The following is a 15,887-nucleotide window of genomic DNA, read 5'->3' on the forward strand; positions in this document are numbered from 1 at the left end:
AACCGTTCAGTTTTATTTAGATTATTTATTTCACTTTTTTTTTCTTAAAAAGGTTTTGTATTTCACCATTAGTGCCTTTCCAATGCAAATGTGTCAAAGAGATTAGTCCAGCCAATGTTTATAAAAAAAAAAAAAAACTGGATCCCCTTTAACACGACTTGCACAGTGGGACTTTTTGGAAGACTTACTGCCTTCTGATAAGTGTATCCATCATTGTTTGGATTTCTTTGGTAAATAAAATGGTATTTCATCCAGTGTGACTGCGTCTTGTTAAGAGAAATGCAGAACTTTTACTTTTACACAATGTTGGTTTTTTTGCTTCTTCGGAGAAAACGCACAACTTCTGTGTTAAGTTTCTACTACCTTTGTATATCTAATTTATTTTTCTCCTATGTTTTCATCATAAATGCTTTGCTTTATTTAAAATGTGCTCCATGCATTGACATCCACTCATTGACTGCTTGCTTGCACAAAGCTTCAACTTTTATCCCAGAAGATAATGTAGAGATGTTTTGATATGTGAAAATCAGTATATTTTGCAAGTGTTTGTGAGGGTTAATAAAGACTTCTCCTTTTTCACTGCTCCAAAGGCTACTGCATTTCTCGATTCTTACCTCCCAAGGACAGGGTCATTCTGAGTGTGATGACATCCAGTTCAAATGCTGTTTTACATACTTATCTGTAAATGTCAGGACATTTGTGTTTGGTAGATTGTTCTTAGATGGTTCTGCCAGCAGAGGTCAGTATAAATGACGTGTTTGTGTGGGTACCTCAGGCTGGAGGGAGGCTGGAATCCATTCTTTTACAGTTATCCGACCCTCGCTGAACTGCAGTTCAGATCTTGACTATTTCAATATTTGAGAATGAACTAGGTGATGAGAAACTGAACAAACGCTTCAAATAATTTAAAAGATTGTAATATGATCAATCCTCTATGGCTTACATATTTTATAAAACAATATATATGGTAAGTATATTTTCCAGAATACACACAAGATGCTCAGAATGCTCTCTGGTTTTGACAGGAATTTCATTCAGAGTTGTGATTAAGAGCAATTCTGAGCAATTTGTCCACCAGATGTTCCCAGCACACTCTCACTATGTGTTTGCTTTAACCAGGCCTGTCAGCGCTCCACTCTGCCACCTGATACTACACTCCAGCAGATGGTTATCATTTGACACCTAAGTCCCCTCTCATCACATGAGACGGGATCTGAGAGAATGCCATTCTCATCAGGGACAGTGGCTGCAGGAGCTCTGGTGGAGTCCTGCTGCTGCTGAACCCTGTGTTGACTCTCTGACCCCCCCCCCGGGGTTTGTCCTGGCATAAACTTCAAAGGAGCAACATAAGACCAAAGCTTCATAAACTCACTGGAATGCACAATAATGTACTGATAGCATCATGGTTCGTATATGCGTCGTAATATCTGACCACATCAGAATTAGAAAGTACATTTTGTCTACTCTATATGATCAAATCAATAAGACTGACGAACTAAAAGGTATTACCGGAGACTAAATAGGCATCTGCATTAAATCCATCTAAATGTTACGTTGTTTTTGATATGACGGGAAAGGTTTGCAGATAGATAGATAGATAGATAGATAGATAGATAGATAGATAGATAGATAGATAGATAGATAGATAGATAGATAGATAGATAGATAGATAGATAGATAGATAGATAGATAGATTAGCGGAAGTTGTCAGGCGGATACAGATGTGCTATAAATACAGCAGCAGTTCACTGTTACATAATTTTAGGCTCACACATACGCAGTCACATCCCGCGGTCTTCGGGACATGGCTGGATTAGGGACCTGAGTTGCCTTCCTCTTCAACCTGGCACGCACCGTTTTTTTTTTTTTTTTTTTTTTCGGTCAATGGATCCCCCGAGGATGTGCGAGAAAAGTGCATATTACCTGATAATTTCCATGTTGGATTTATCATTTTGCCGCCTGCAGAGGGTAGAAAGAGTGGCAGGGACAGTCATCAGATATCTGGAGGAAAGGAGAGGGTGCTCAGCCAGATAATCACATCAGATGCGGGGACTTTGTTCAAAGGGCTGACGCACGGTGCGTCTGTGCCAGCAGTGGTCCCAGTGTCACTGTGACGGCGAGCAGCCGCGACTCTACGTCACCGCTGTCATGATGACGCAGAATATTGAAAAAAACTAAACAGGGAGGACCTCTGGACCTGTAACCAAGCATAACAGTCAAATAGACATTTTTCGCTTCAAATAAAAACAATTAACGCTTCATCAATATATATATATAGCATGTGTTTGGGATCGGGATCTTATATTTTTTTTATTGGCAAAAATAAATCGATTTACATAATGTGCATTATTTGTTGGATTTATTTATATATATATTAATGCATCTTTGTAACACTACAACAGCGACCACAGACCACTCCCCTGGTGGACCAATCTCCCCTCAGTGTGTGTGAAGTGTTCTCTCTCTCTCTCTCTCTCTCTCTCTCTCTCTCTCTCTCTCTCTCTCTCTCTCTCTCTCTCTCTCTCTCTCTCTCTCTCTCTCTCTCTCTCTCTCTCTCTCTCTCTCTCTCTCTCTCTTCCCAGGCCTCCGTGCTCTGCGCGCAACAGCAACGCCGCTCCGCGGCCCCGATCAGGAAGTGAATTTGAAGAAAATACGCGACTGTGGCGGTAGGATGACATAGAGGAGGAGAAGTGGGAGAGAGAAGCGAGTGTTAGAAAGAAGACACTGTAACGGAGGGAGGAATCGGCCCTGGTTTGGTTTGGGTTTTTTTTTTTTTGGACCTACATTGAGCTGCTCCTCTCTGGGATTTAACGCACCGCCAAAAAAGATGCTCATAAAGGAATTGTAAGTAGCCGCGAGGTGCGCGTGTGAATGAGCGTTTGCGTGACATTGATGTCGACATCCGGCACTTGACTCTGCGTCCTGATGGGTTTTTTTTTTCCCCATGCATGTCACCCTCTCATCTTCACTGAATCCGCGGAGAGAGGACATGCAGGCAGCTGTAGTTGCATCAGCAGCCGGCGCATGGCTGTGCCCTTCACATCATGCATCACAAGCCCTCCAGTCAAATCCGGAGGCTTTCGCCCTCCGAAACACTATAATTCTCTTTGCCGTGGTGCAAAAATGACGGATGCTCGACAGGAGCCGTGGTGCTGAGGGGCAGAAATGGCTGGTATATAAGCCGCGCCGTGCCAGCGTCCATCTCTAGTATAAAGCCACTGTGGCCATGTTATTGATGCGCTGGTGAAGGTGAAACGACCAATGGAGCATTCCTGCGTTTACGTCCGGAGGAATGGAGGCTGCGAGGTGTAGACTGACCTGGGGGGTGGGTGGGGGGGGGGGGGGGATTCTTCAGGGAGCAGCGGAGGTGGGAGTGGGCAGGTGGTGGTGGAGGTGGGCGCAACGCTCTGGTTGGGAAAGGGCAAATGGCGAGGTTTTGACGCACCGCTCAGATCCCCTGTGAGGATTTGACTGCTGGGGCCGACAGGACGCGATGGCACACGAAGTGGGACTGAGCGTGCGAGGAGGGAGGATTTAACACATTGTTTTAACACGTTGTTTGTTGCAGGCCTCCGTGTCTGTCCTGTGAGGAGAAGTGACTGAGGCCTACTTGGAGTCAGCTGGTGCTTTAGAATAAGGGCAAGGCCGATGAATCGCGTTCAAATTGGGACGATATTAGAATGAGAACGAATATACCAGGCATGTCTCATTTCGACAGGGTGGTCGCTCCTTCATTTCCATGCTCTCAACTGCTGCCAATTGAGTTTTTAAGGCTCATTTTGCCTCAATACGCTGTTGACCTATCTGTCAAGATTTCATCTGTCAGGTTTCTTTGACATATTAGATGCTACAGCTGCTATAGATAACAGCGATCTTTTATTCAAAACGTTCAAAACAGTAGTTGTGGGATTGTTTTTCTTTTTACAAAAAGCACACTGTCATTTTGCTTTTAATGCTTCTTCTTGGCAAGGTCAGTGAAAAACTACTGTAAAAATGTGGCAATATTTCAGCTCTAAAATTGCAACAAATCTGAATCGATAGGGTTTGGTCTGGTTTAAATGGGCACACATTTAAACCAACACTGATTGTTGTCTTGATTTCCGACCACGTGTATGCAATCAATAAATGGCACTGCACCAAAAAAGCTCAGGATCAGAGTGATGGCATGGCTAAAGATCTGAAGTGATTAGGGAGAGTCTGGGCCTCAGCAGTCTGCCTGGAAATTAATTAAATCGGTCACGATTAAATGCTGAATGCACTTACACACTGTCAACACAGGGCTTGCAAAGATACTTGTGAATGCAGTATACATCCTGATAATCTGGGAGTCAGAAAATGTTGAATTGATCCCCATGATGTTGTAGTAAAGACACATATATTTGGTAGTGCTTGCATGAACCACTGACCTATATCACTCCTGGTCCACTTTTTCTCCAATTCCACAGGTGCTCGGGATCCGGACGCCACATTACAATATATAATGTGTGGAAGTGAATGAATAGAAGCCATGAAAGAGCACAATAGCGTAACAAAGAAAGGGGAGGAGAGACAAGGCAAGGAAAAAGAGGGGTGTTTGTTTTCCGAGGCATTAGACAGACACCTGATCTTCCTGTCAAGACCTTTAGACCAAGGAGACTTGCAGAGAGAGACATACTGAGGCACAACTATAGGCAGCAGCATGATGGGGACTTCAGTTGTTTTAATTAAGTTTAACTTCTTCTATTCTATTCTATTCTATTAGACTATAGAGAAAGTTGTATTGTGGCTGATAAACATAGATTGACAGAATACTTTATCATCAAAAAATAATAACTGTTTTATTGTTGTTATTTGACATCACAGGTGGTCTCTGTCTTCCTTACAGCATCTGCTCTCCCACCAAATGTCTGGCTGGGACTCAGACCCAGATGACATTCAGTGGGAAGTGGGTTGCAGGATTATGTGAATTTGGGCATACCTCGCACACTTATAAAACAATCAACAAAGCCTCGTACTGTACATGTGAATCATGTGGTACGTGATGCACCAGGGTCAGGAACAGGAAGTAGTGGGGCACATTTTAAGCTGCTGCTTCTTTGTAAATGATATACCCAAGCCCAGATGTGGCGCTTGTGTTGTTTTTGTTTTCTTTTTATATTAGTGTCTGTAAGCGGATCTACAAACTGTATTTTGGCCAACGTTTTTGTTTGTTCATCTATCTGTGTATCTTTCCCATCCTTCTTTCTCGACCCAAACAAATTTATGTTGTTAAAAAAAAAAGTATTTATAACTCACATTCTGTAAAGCGTATTTATTTTTGCAAAGCAATAATTGTTAGCTATTACTTAAACGTTACTTTAGCTGAATTGAATAAATTCTATATAGGTGCTCTTCGAGTTGATGTAGTGCAGGTGGTGGTTTCAATCAAACCTACACCCTGGAGACTGTAGGTTTTATCATTGCCTTTAATGATCTTTTCATTGACCCGTTTATATGTTATAAAGAAATGTGTTTTTGTCTCTTATTACAGTGAACTCTCTGGACAGGGAGGCTATGACTTTGCTGGCTGTGTGCAGCTTTTACACCACTTATAAACCAGCAGTGAAAAACAAATTTCGTGAAACGTTAATGAATGACAACATTGAGGAATTTTTGTCTCCAGGCTACAAAATTACAACAATAAATAAAGCATAAAAAAACAGTGATCGGGAAAACACGCTGATAAACATTGAATGTGTGAAATTTGGCTTTCTACTCATGTTGACTTATGTTACATATTTTCAATAAAGAACTTCAGAGGAAAACAATAGATCATTTATTTTGCTCTCAACAGCTCCGTGGTATGCTGTCAAATTGAAATATATTGATTTTATACTTCATGAGCTGCTTTTGTGCAGTTCAGTATCCATGCTACATCTTATTGCTCCTGTTATTGTTAATTTAACACATTTGTGCACGGCAGAGAATACAAAAGCAGCTTTGTGCTCTGTGCAGAAACTAAAGCAGTCGCTTTGCTGGTCAGAGTGAAACTTGAAATTCCTCTTAATGAAAATTGAGTTGCTTATTTATTATATTGATTAGAACTGATGGAAGTCCAGACCACCACTGTTTGTATGTCTGTCACATAGTGCTCATTACTGTACGTAATGCACATCACTAATCTCTGTTGGCTCACCGGTTGAAGAGTCCTCGGAGACAGCGGCATGGTACCAATGTTTGTTCATCAGAATATTGGCGCAAGTGAGCTGAATGATTAAATGTGTTTTCAGTGAATCTCCAGCCTCATCCACCTCCAAGATGAAGTTGTTTGAAATTAAAGTGTGAGCAGCTGCACAATTATGATGAGTTTCGGTCAGGCAGCATTAATTATTGTAGTGTGTAAGAACAAAAAATAGCTAATAATTCATCCATCTCCTGTCATTTTAATGTGAAAAGTTTGGCTAATGAATCCTGAAATCAAACACACTGACATCAGTTATTGAAGACAAAAATGTGATTAGAAGTAGCGTCACTCTTCCATCCATTCAGCTTGTGAAGACTTTTTCCAGACTGAGTTCACTGGGCGCACAATCCATGGAGCGGTCATTTAGACTCATCGAGGAAGAACATGCAAACGCCATGAACCACCAGACCATAATCACACAGCACCACATGTATATTCATAATATATTTGCTTCACTTGTGCTTGTTATTAATGGAAACATTGCTCATCATATAGTGTGTTGAAGAAAGTAAACTCAAACACAAAAACCTCAAAGTTCTGATTTGACTTTTCGAGTAATACTGCTATTTCTTCTTCTTTTCCAGTCGAGTGATTCTTCCTATCTCAGTGGAAGAGGTAAGGTTTATCTCAGTGTGCTTTGCTGCGTGTGTGCGTGTGTGCGTGTGTGCGCGTGCACTGGCGAAATGGCTCAAGGCAGAGCTTTTGTTAACTGATTTTTTTTTTTTTTTTTTTTTTTTTTTTTTTTTTTTTTTTTAAGATTCACTTTATTCACAACAGTGAAGCACCAGTGCCTGCTATCATTAAATGGCTTTTCTTGGGCGCCTTTGAACTTGATTGTGTTTACATTTAGACGTTTATATGGTTTGGCCCCATTTTTTTGGCTTATTATTGTTATAACATGAAAGGTCAAATAAACACTGTGTCTGCAGAAAATGTGTGACAGCGGTCACCTTGAAGAAAATCTCCTATAGAATAGTGAATCAACACACCGGCACAGGGTTTCATTGCCCTTGTGCACTTTCTGTGTGTCTCCCATTGTCTTATCATTTCCATTGCAGTCTGCTCGTCTGTTCAGACCTGCATTGTAAATGAGTTACCTGAAACTGCACCTCCATGACTTTGTGGGTTCCCCACTCTGCCTGCTATTTCTGGAATATTACATGAGTGTCATTTACCTTCAAAAGAGGTATTTAGCTTATTATGTTCAAAGATAATCCCCAGACCTAGAAATCACAAGATTATACACATAGTAATAAATCCCATTGATTTCCTCCATTGGCCTTTCTTCAAAGTGATAAAAACATGATATGTTGCTTCACATTAATAAGTCGAGTCCAGAGACTTTATCTTAATCACATCTTTGCATAATAAAAACCCCTGGAAATTGTGTCCATCAGTTATGTCTCGATTAGATGAAAAGTACTGAATGGGACTGGTTTAACTCAAATGTGACCCCACAGAGCCTAAATACCTTTGGGAAGCATCCCCCTGTCTCTGTCAACCAGCCAGTGGAGCGCATCCCTCTGGAGCAGTGATACTCAACCTCTGTCCTGTGGACCATATCTCGCCCCTGGAGCAATTTTGACTGTGCCCCCAGTCAATTAATTCAGCGAGGAAGAACTCCGTTCATTTTGGACTGAATACACTCCGTAGTAAAATGACTGCTTGAAGAAATCTATTCGCAATCTGTACTTGCTGTCATAACTGTAACAATTGTTTTTGTTTGACGTGAAAAGTGTAGATAAGGTTTCATTATACAGGACAAGATAATAAATTCGTTTTTGTGTGATAGACAAATCCGAATTAAAAGGCTGTCATGGATAAATTACATATAAACCTGTTTATGTCTAAACAGACAGAACTGCCACATAAGCTAGCATATTTATTGAGTTGAATGTGAACAGTAACTATAGATAAGGCACTTTTTTTAATATTTAGAAAAGGGTTGCATAATTCTTTGATTTATGAACACAAAACCACAACAACATCATTCATTCAGTTGTTCATTGCAGTTACTACAAGCTACCTTTGTGTTTTGTTGTTATTGTTAATCTTAGCTCTTCTTCTCTGTTTCTGTCCCTTTACTGTCATTGTCAAAAAAAAGCATGAACATTTTGACCATCAGTCTTAATGGAGGGTTAAATATGAGCAGGGATTCAATTTAATTGATATTTCTTTAATTTAGCAGATATGGCTGAAAGGGTTATTTGAGATTATGACAACACGTTTGCTAGCTAAAGGCTTGTTGCTGATCTCGGAAGCTTTATAAACATTTGCTGTTGAAGCCTCGGAATGACCTTCAGACAAATATAATAGCTCAGATGAAAAATAACTTAATAAATACATTTGTTGGGGCCATTTAGTGTTGTTCCACAGAAGAAAAAAAAAGGAAAAGGTGGTGATGGTTGTGACTGAAATTCGAAACAATTGGATACAAGGCATGCATTTTTTTGCTTTTGAATGAAATTGTAGTCTTAAACTTCTAAATTGCATGCACATTAACAGATTAACAGTAAAGTGAGATTAAACCTGCATTCATTTCTCACAATTACATTTGCACGCTATTGTCTTTTCAATGTTAAATCCACGCTGTGTGTGTGTGTGTGTGTGTGTGTGTGTGTGTGTGTGTGTGTGCGCGTGTGTGTGTGTGTGTGTGTGTGTGTATATATATATGCTTTTAATGAGTGGAAACATATTAGAATTAGAATAATTCAGGCTCTATCAACTTGTTCTATCTTCGTGATGTTGTCAGTGTGTCCACAGTGCGCTTCAGCTTTGTACAGGGGTTATGTGGTGGATTAGAGGTGATTAAGAAATGAAGGAAGCCATTGTTCTGTGTTAAAAAAAAAAAAAAATCACATGCACGTACAGGATCCAGAAGATGAGGGGATGTAATGTAGAGAAAAAGAGATGTGTCACTTATAAGAGCGAGAGAAAAACCAATTGGGTGCAATATAAACGTAGTTGGACGAGCAAAAGGAGTCGTGAGCGAACAAGAGTATAAGGAGGAGATTATGAGCACTCAGGAACAGAGAAAGGAGAATATGGCAATCAGTGGAAGGATCAGAAGAAAAACTAATCCATCCTGTGGTACGGAAATAGATGATACACATGAAAAAAAAGTCATCTGTGTGTTTTGACTCTGATCGCACATGGCAACTTGTGCTTGCAATAATTAAGGGAGGCTTGAAAGGAAGCGTATCTTTTATCTCTCTTTTTAAATATAACATCTTTCTATTGAGGTCCAACCCCTCTCTTCCTTTCCCCCCTCAGTACCAGGTTGGCCAGCTGTACTCTGTGGCTGAGGCCAGTAAGAATGAGACGGGCGGAGGAGAAGGAGTGGAGGTGCTAAAAAATGAACCCTATGAGAAAGAGGGAGAGAAGGGGCAGTACACACACAAAATCTACCACTTGCAGAGGTAAGCAGTCTTACAGCACCTCGTGAATGCTTGGGTTGCAGAACGTTCACACAGCAAGATTTAATGCATCATTCCCCAGGAAATGCTTCACTTTCTTTACTTCATTGATGATTGTCATCATGATTATGTATTGATCCCTTGTGTTTTAGTCTGATTTAATTCCTAATTCACTCTATTTTATCCAAAAAGCTGAAAAGCACCGGAACAACAGACTAGATATTGTGACAGTTCCCCAACATGTTTTTAATTTGGAAACTCTGGCAAGATAAGTGAACCACGAGCAACTTCAGGTTAAAAATCCTAAGTCACCTGTTGCCGATATATTAAATGCAAAAATAAGAAAATATATATCAGTCCCTGGTCATAATAGCTTTTCACGTGTCAGTTGAATTATGAACTTGAAAGGAAACTAGTAGAGAAAATATAAAATTGCTGTAATGTGAGCCTTCCCATTGGTTTAGGCCAGGAGTCTGTTTGGATAAATGATAACTGATGCCAATATGTTGCGTTGATACACGTGAATCGAGTGCTGCGTATTGTTGAAGCATCAATGACTAATTCTAATTGTGGATTCAAAAAACATTTTTTTTAATTAACCAGCTAATGGTTTGGTGTGGTCAGAATATTGCAAAAGAATTATGTCATCCTCAAAATTCCAGTATGAGAACTTATGAATACATTTTATGTTTCTTTTTGCATTTAACTTGTTGAACACACGGACCGCCACTCCTAAAATAAATGAACAAAGCGCCACAAAATAATACTTTACTTTTTCTTAGTTTACTTGGTATTCCTTTAAATACCTAAAAATCTAAATGGTAAAATGTATATATCTGATTTGCATTTGTGCTCCGTCCTGCAGTAAAGTGCCGTCATTCGTCAGAATGCTGGCTCCGGCATCGGCTCTCAACATCCACGAGAAAGCCTGGAATGCCTATCCATACTGTCGCACAGGTATGACACACACACACACACACACACACACACACACACACACACACACACACACACGCACGCACAATAAGAGAGCCTACACTATATCAAAAAGCTCAGAATGTAATTCTTTAGATCTTTGTGCACAGTTGTATTTTTTTTTTTTTCAAAACTATATACAATAATTCAAAGGAAATACAGATATTAGGGATTTGCCTGATGTTTGTGCTTTTATTGCAGTTATATCTAGCTCAGAAGGTAATGCAGTTAGATTGGTTGAGGGGCTTTTTGAAAGGTATTTGCCAACAAACGAAAATAATTGTAATTTTTCATTGCTTCATTGTGAGAAAAAAGGTATTTCAGACCAAATAAGTTCCACCCACACTTCCCTTGGAGGACCTCGCTTTCTCTCTCTCTCTCTCTCTCTTTCTCTCTTTCTCTCTCTTGCTCTCTCTCTCTCTCTCTGTTTGTCTCTGAGTCTCTGTCACCTTGAAGGAGTAGTTGAATAATTTACTGCATGTGTCCACCGAGAAGAGGCATGCAATCGCTCAAGCCTTTCAGACTGAGATCTCACACACACACACACACACACACACACACACACACACACACACACACACACACACACACACACACACACACACACACACACACACAACACCCACTGTCTAATGGAGTTGAACAATTCTCTTGCACGTGTGTGAATTGTTCTGTACTGTAAATGCCATTACGTTTCTCAGCTCTGACTCAGTTGGATTGTTTTGGTCTCTCTGTCTCTGTTTGTGCCGGCTCTCTCTTTCACATGACTCTGCAGTTATCACTGTAAGTATGTCTCCTTTTTTTTTGTGCCTGCATAAAGTATTTTATACACAGTATGTCAACACAAAAGATACACTGAGCTTTGATACCAATAGAGGGAACAAATTAACCTGATAGTTGAGAAAGAAATTTGATCCCTTTGAATTGTTGAATGGCAGAGCGAGTCAGATACCACTACCGAGTGTGCTTGCGTATAGGTGTGTGTGTTACATATATTATTCTGTCGAAATGCTCTGCCCTCATCTTTCAGGATCTCCTTTCTTTTCTCCACAGAATGAGTACATGAAAGATAACTTCCTGATCAAGATCGAGACATGGCACAAACCTGACCTGGGGCACCTTGAAAATGTAATTACTGATTACAATGATGATCTGTTGAGCTGCTCGTGTAGATTTGCAGTAAGAGCAAGAAACATTTGCATAATTCCTGTTTCTGGTTTAATATTTCCGCTCCAGGTACACGGTCTCGATGCAGAAACCTGGAAAAAGGTGGATGTAGTCTACATTGATATTGCTGACAGAAGCCAAGTGGAGCCAAAGGTGGGCACTTTAGCTCGAGAGACATGTTGAGAAGTCATTTTACATACATCACCTCATTCATTAGTCTCTTTGTTTCTCCGGTGTCACTTCAGGACTACAAGCCAGAGGAGGATCCTTGTAGGTTCAAGTCAACAAAGACGGCACGAGGGCCCCTAGGACCAGACTGGAGGGTACAACATTCCTTTTAATATCATTGAATTGAGATATTGGTTACTCTAATGTCATGATGTATAGTCACTTTATATTTCCTTGACATTTTAGGTTTTCGATGCTTTCAAGCTAAAAAAAATCCAGTGAGTGTGTTAGACCTATTCTAGCTCAGACTACTTAGCTGAATATTAGGGTTTTTTTTGTTTGTTTTTTGGCTTTTCAAATATTGTAAGCAGCCGATTAAATCAAAGTATCTAACTAACTGGAAATTATAACACTATTCAGCTATGTAACGTTGCTGTGTATTTGTGTATGAATGTAGAAAGAGCTTCCCAACAAGAAAGACTGCCCCCATATGTGTGCCTACAAACTGGTCACTGTCAAGTTCAAGTGGTGGGGCCTGCAAAATAAAGTGGAGAACTTCATTCAAAAGGTTTGTTGAGTTTGAAGGTCACTTTCAACGTCATCGGCACTTTGGTATCCAGGACCTTGAGGTCATTTATACTTCAGCAGGGCTGCTTACGACAAAATATATGACTCAATATCAAGACTGGAATGTTTCTCTTCCTTTTAACTCCCTGGACAGTATTTCAGTTGTGTGTGTTGTGAGAGCTCTTATTTGTGTGTACAATACATTCTCCCAGCTTGATGTAGTCATGGAAAAGTACTATTCAATATCACTCTGCACTAATGTGCTGCATCAGCCTCTAGGGGCCCAACAGGGTAAAAGCATGCAAACAAAAAAAAACAAAAAAATCTATAATATTTTTTTTCTTTTCTCTCCTTTGACAGCAAGAGAAACGTTTGTTCACTAACTTCCACCGTCAGCTCTTCTGCTGGATTGATAAGTGGATTGAATTGAATATGGACGACATTCGTCGCATGGAAGAGGAGACGCGTAAGGAGCTAGATGAGGTGAGCTGCTGCTGCTGCTGAGTGCATTTAGCCTTTGTTGCATTAGACATGAGTAACGATAAGTAAGTGATCTGTGTGAATTCATTTCTCTTCATGTCAGATGAGAGTGAAGGACCCGGTGAAAGGGATGGTGGCTCTAGAGGACTGAGGTTGTGTCAGGCTGTGAATGCTGCTGCTCATCAGGTGAGATTGAAACAACTGTTCAGTCAGTTTGGAGAAGCATAACTGCAGTGTCACTTATATGTAAACAAAAGGCCTATTTCTCTGAAACGTTGTTAACACACTGTAGCTGTCTTAATGTGTGCGAGTGAGCACTTCTCCTTTGCCGAGATAATCCATCCACCTCACAGATGTGGCATATCAAGATGGCGATTAGACATCAAGGTTATCACACAGGTGTGGCTGAGGCTGACCACAGTACAAGGACACTCTGAAATGTGCAGTTTTAACACACAGCACAATACCAGAGATGTCCACCAGAGCTGTTGCCAGGAAAATAAATGTTCATTCTTCTACCATAAACGGCCTCCAAAGGCGTTTCAGAAAATATGGCATTTCATCCAATGCCAGGACCTCCACATCCTCCATCTTTGCCTCCAAGGTCACCTGAGACCAGCCACCCGGACGACCGCTGCAACAATCGGGTTTGCATAACCAAAGAATTTCTGCACAAACTGTCAGAAGCCATCTCAGGGAAGCTCATCTGCATGTCCTCAGTTAGTCGTCGTAATTGAATTGTGTGGGCAAACGTTTACATTTGATGGCGTCTGGCACCTTGGAGAGGTGTTCTTTTCACATATGAATCTCGATTTTCACTGTTCAGGGCAGATGACAGTGTGGATGGAGTCGTGTGGGTGAGCGGTTTGCTGATGTCAATGTGAATGGTTTAGCCCATGGTGGCGGTGAGGGTACGGTATGGGCAGGTGTATCTTATGGACAATAATCAAAAGTGCATTTTATTGTTGGCATTTTGAGTGCACGGAGATACCATGGTGAGATCCTGAGGCCCATTGCTGTGTCATTTATCCACGACCGTCACCTCATGCTGCTGCATGTTGCAAAGATCTGCACACAATTCCTGGAAGCTGAAAACATCCCAGTTCTTGGCCGGCATACTCGCCGGACATGTCGCCCATTGAGCATGTTTGGAATGCTCTGGATCGACATTGAGTCCACTTCCTGCTAATATCCAACCACTGCACACCGCCTTTGAAGAGGAGTGGACCTACATCCCAAAGGCCACAATCAACAACCTGATCAACTCAAAGGAGATGTGTTACACTGCGTGAGGCAAATGACGACTGGTTTTATGACCCCGACACAGTAAAACATTTTGGAGTGTCCCTCCCTTTATTGTGGCCTGCTCAAGACATACCCGTGCAAAATCCATCTGTCTAATCAGCATCTTGATCCACCCGTGAAGTGATCATATATCCCACACATGTCCACATGGCCTGCATATTCAAGTTTTATCATTTACAGATGTATTGTTTATTCTACTTTTTATTTACTCAAACTCTTGAGAATCTTTTTTTCCAGCTCCAAAATCTTTTACTTTGTCATCTGATAATCCCCTAAACTGCTTTTATACTGTACAGTGAATTCAGGGAAGAGATGTCTTGCAAGACATGACAAAGTCCATTTGACCTGATTCAGTTTTGCATGGAGATACAGTTACAGTAAATGTCAGTGCCGGCATGCAAAGGACACATTAAAAGCCAGATAAAGTCTGGAGGTCTCGTGCTGACTCTGTCACTATCTCTGTCCCTCTTGCAGTCCTGAATACCCAGACACCAGCGGATTCACATCCTCCTTTTGTCTCAACTGACACAACACCTGACCGGACGGTCCCAAACCCACCTCCCGCAGTACAATCTGGTTTTCAGGGACCTGGACCCAGTAAACTCCCAGTTTTCAGCTGATCTACTCCACTCTCCATCCATCCTTCCTTCCTTTAGGTCCCATCTGTCCTCCTTTTATTTAATCCATCTAGTGTCCCCATGTTAACTGCTCTGAGGCCTCCAGTAGCAACATTATAGATCTTGTCAGTCAGTCCTCTCTTTCTCTCTCTAAATCATTCTAAACTACAGAGATTAATGATCTCTGCAATTTAGGATTTGTTTCTATTTAGGATAACCCAATGGTGTGTATATATACAGTCTTATCGGGGAGCTGAATAATTGTATTGAATTATATATATAAATATATATAAATATAAATATATAAAAGGGTTTTTAAAATGATTATTTAAGTTTGTGGATGTTTTATTTTTTTTTCCTGACCAGTATGTGTCTTGTCAGTGTTTGCGTTTTTGATCCTCAGATTTGTATATTTATTTTATTTATCATTGTACCTCCTATTCTCCACCCGTGTCTTCCTTCATGCAGTGTTTTCTTTCTTTTTTCTTTTTTTTTTGTCGTTCAGATCAATTTTGCAAGTCTACAAACCACAGTTGCGAGGTCGGGATTGTGCTGAGAGTGTTACGTTATGTCTGTTCTTCTCCTGACCTTCCACATAAGGTTCTTTTCACTCCTCAATACGCTGAGGCGTTTGTGAGCTTTTCTGCTGCTTTGCGTATGCGTGTGCGTGTGCGTGTGCGTGTGTGTGCATAGATATTTGTGTGCGTGTTTGTGTAATGTATTAGGTCATCAAGGTTCTTAGCCATATTTTGCATTTTTCTCTCTTCAGTTTCATCAGGCTGTATAGAACTGCCAAAAAGTGCAGTCATCCAAGATGATGCCTGAACACAAGTATGCAGTAATGCGTTCAGACACATACATACATACATACAGAGAGAGAGAGAGATATTCAACAAGGCTGCAAGTGCAATGCATCACTCTGCTGTGGAGAGTTAACAGCAGGCAACTGGAACAGCCATAAACGAGTGTGGGACTGTTTCTTTTATTGGC

General features: G+C 40.8%; 1 protein-coding gene across 1 annotated transcript; it reads left to right on the forward strand.

Annotated features, from left to right (window-relative positions):
• Positions 1–2,827: 2,827 nt before the first annotated feature.
• Positions 2,828–14,891, forward strand: pitpnab (phosphatidylinositol transfer protein, alpha b; the record flags this gene model as incomplete). Its single annotated transcript, XM_080508835.1, has 11 exons — positions 2,828–2,844; positions 6,787–6,817; positions 9,476–9,621; positions 10,484–10,575; positions 11,624–11,721; positions 11,830–11,913; positions 12,006–12,083; positions 12,386–12,496; positions 12,856–12,978; positions 13,079–13,161; positions 14,755–14,891. 10 exons carry the CDS (start codon positions 2,828–2,830, stop codon positions 13,124–13,126), a joined length of 828 nt encoding a protein of 275 aa, XP_080364961.1. The 3' UTR covers positions 13,127–13,161; positions 14,755–14,891.
• Between the last annotated feature and the right edge of the window lie 996 nt (positions 14,892–15,887).

The sequence above is a fragment of the Blennius ocellaris genome (genome assembly GCF_963422515.1).
Source record: "Blennius ocellaris genome assembly, chromosome: 14".
Taxonomy (NCBI): Eukaryota; Metazoa; Chordata; class Actinopteri; order Blenniiformes; family Blenniidae; genus Blennius; species Blennius ocellaris.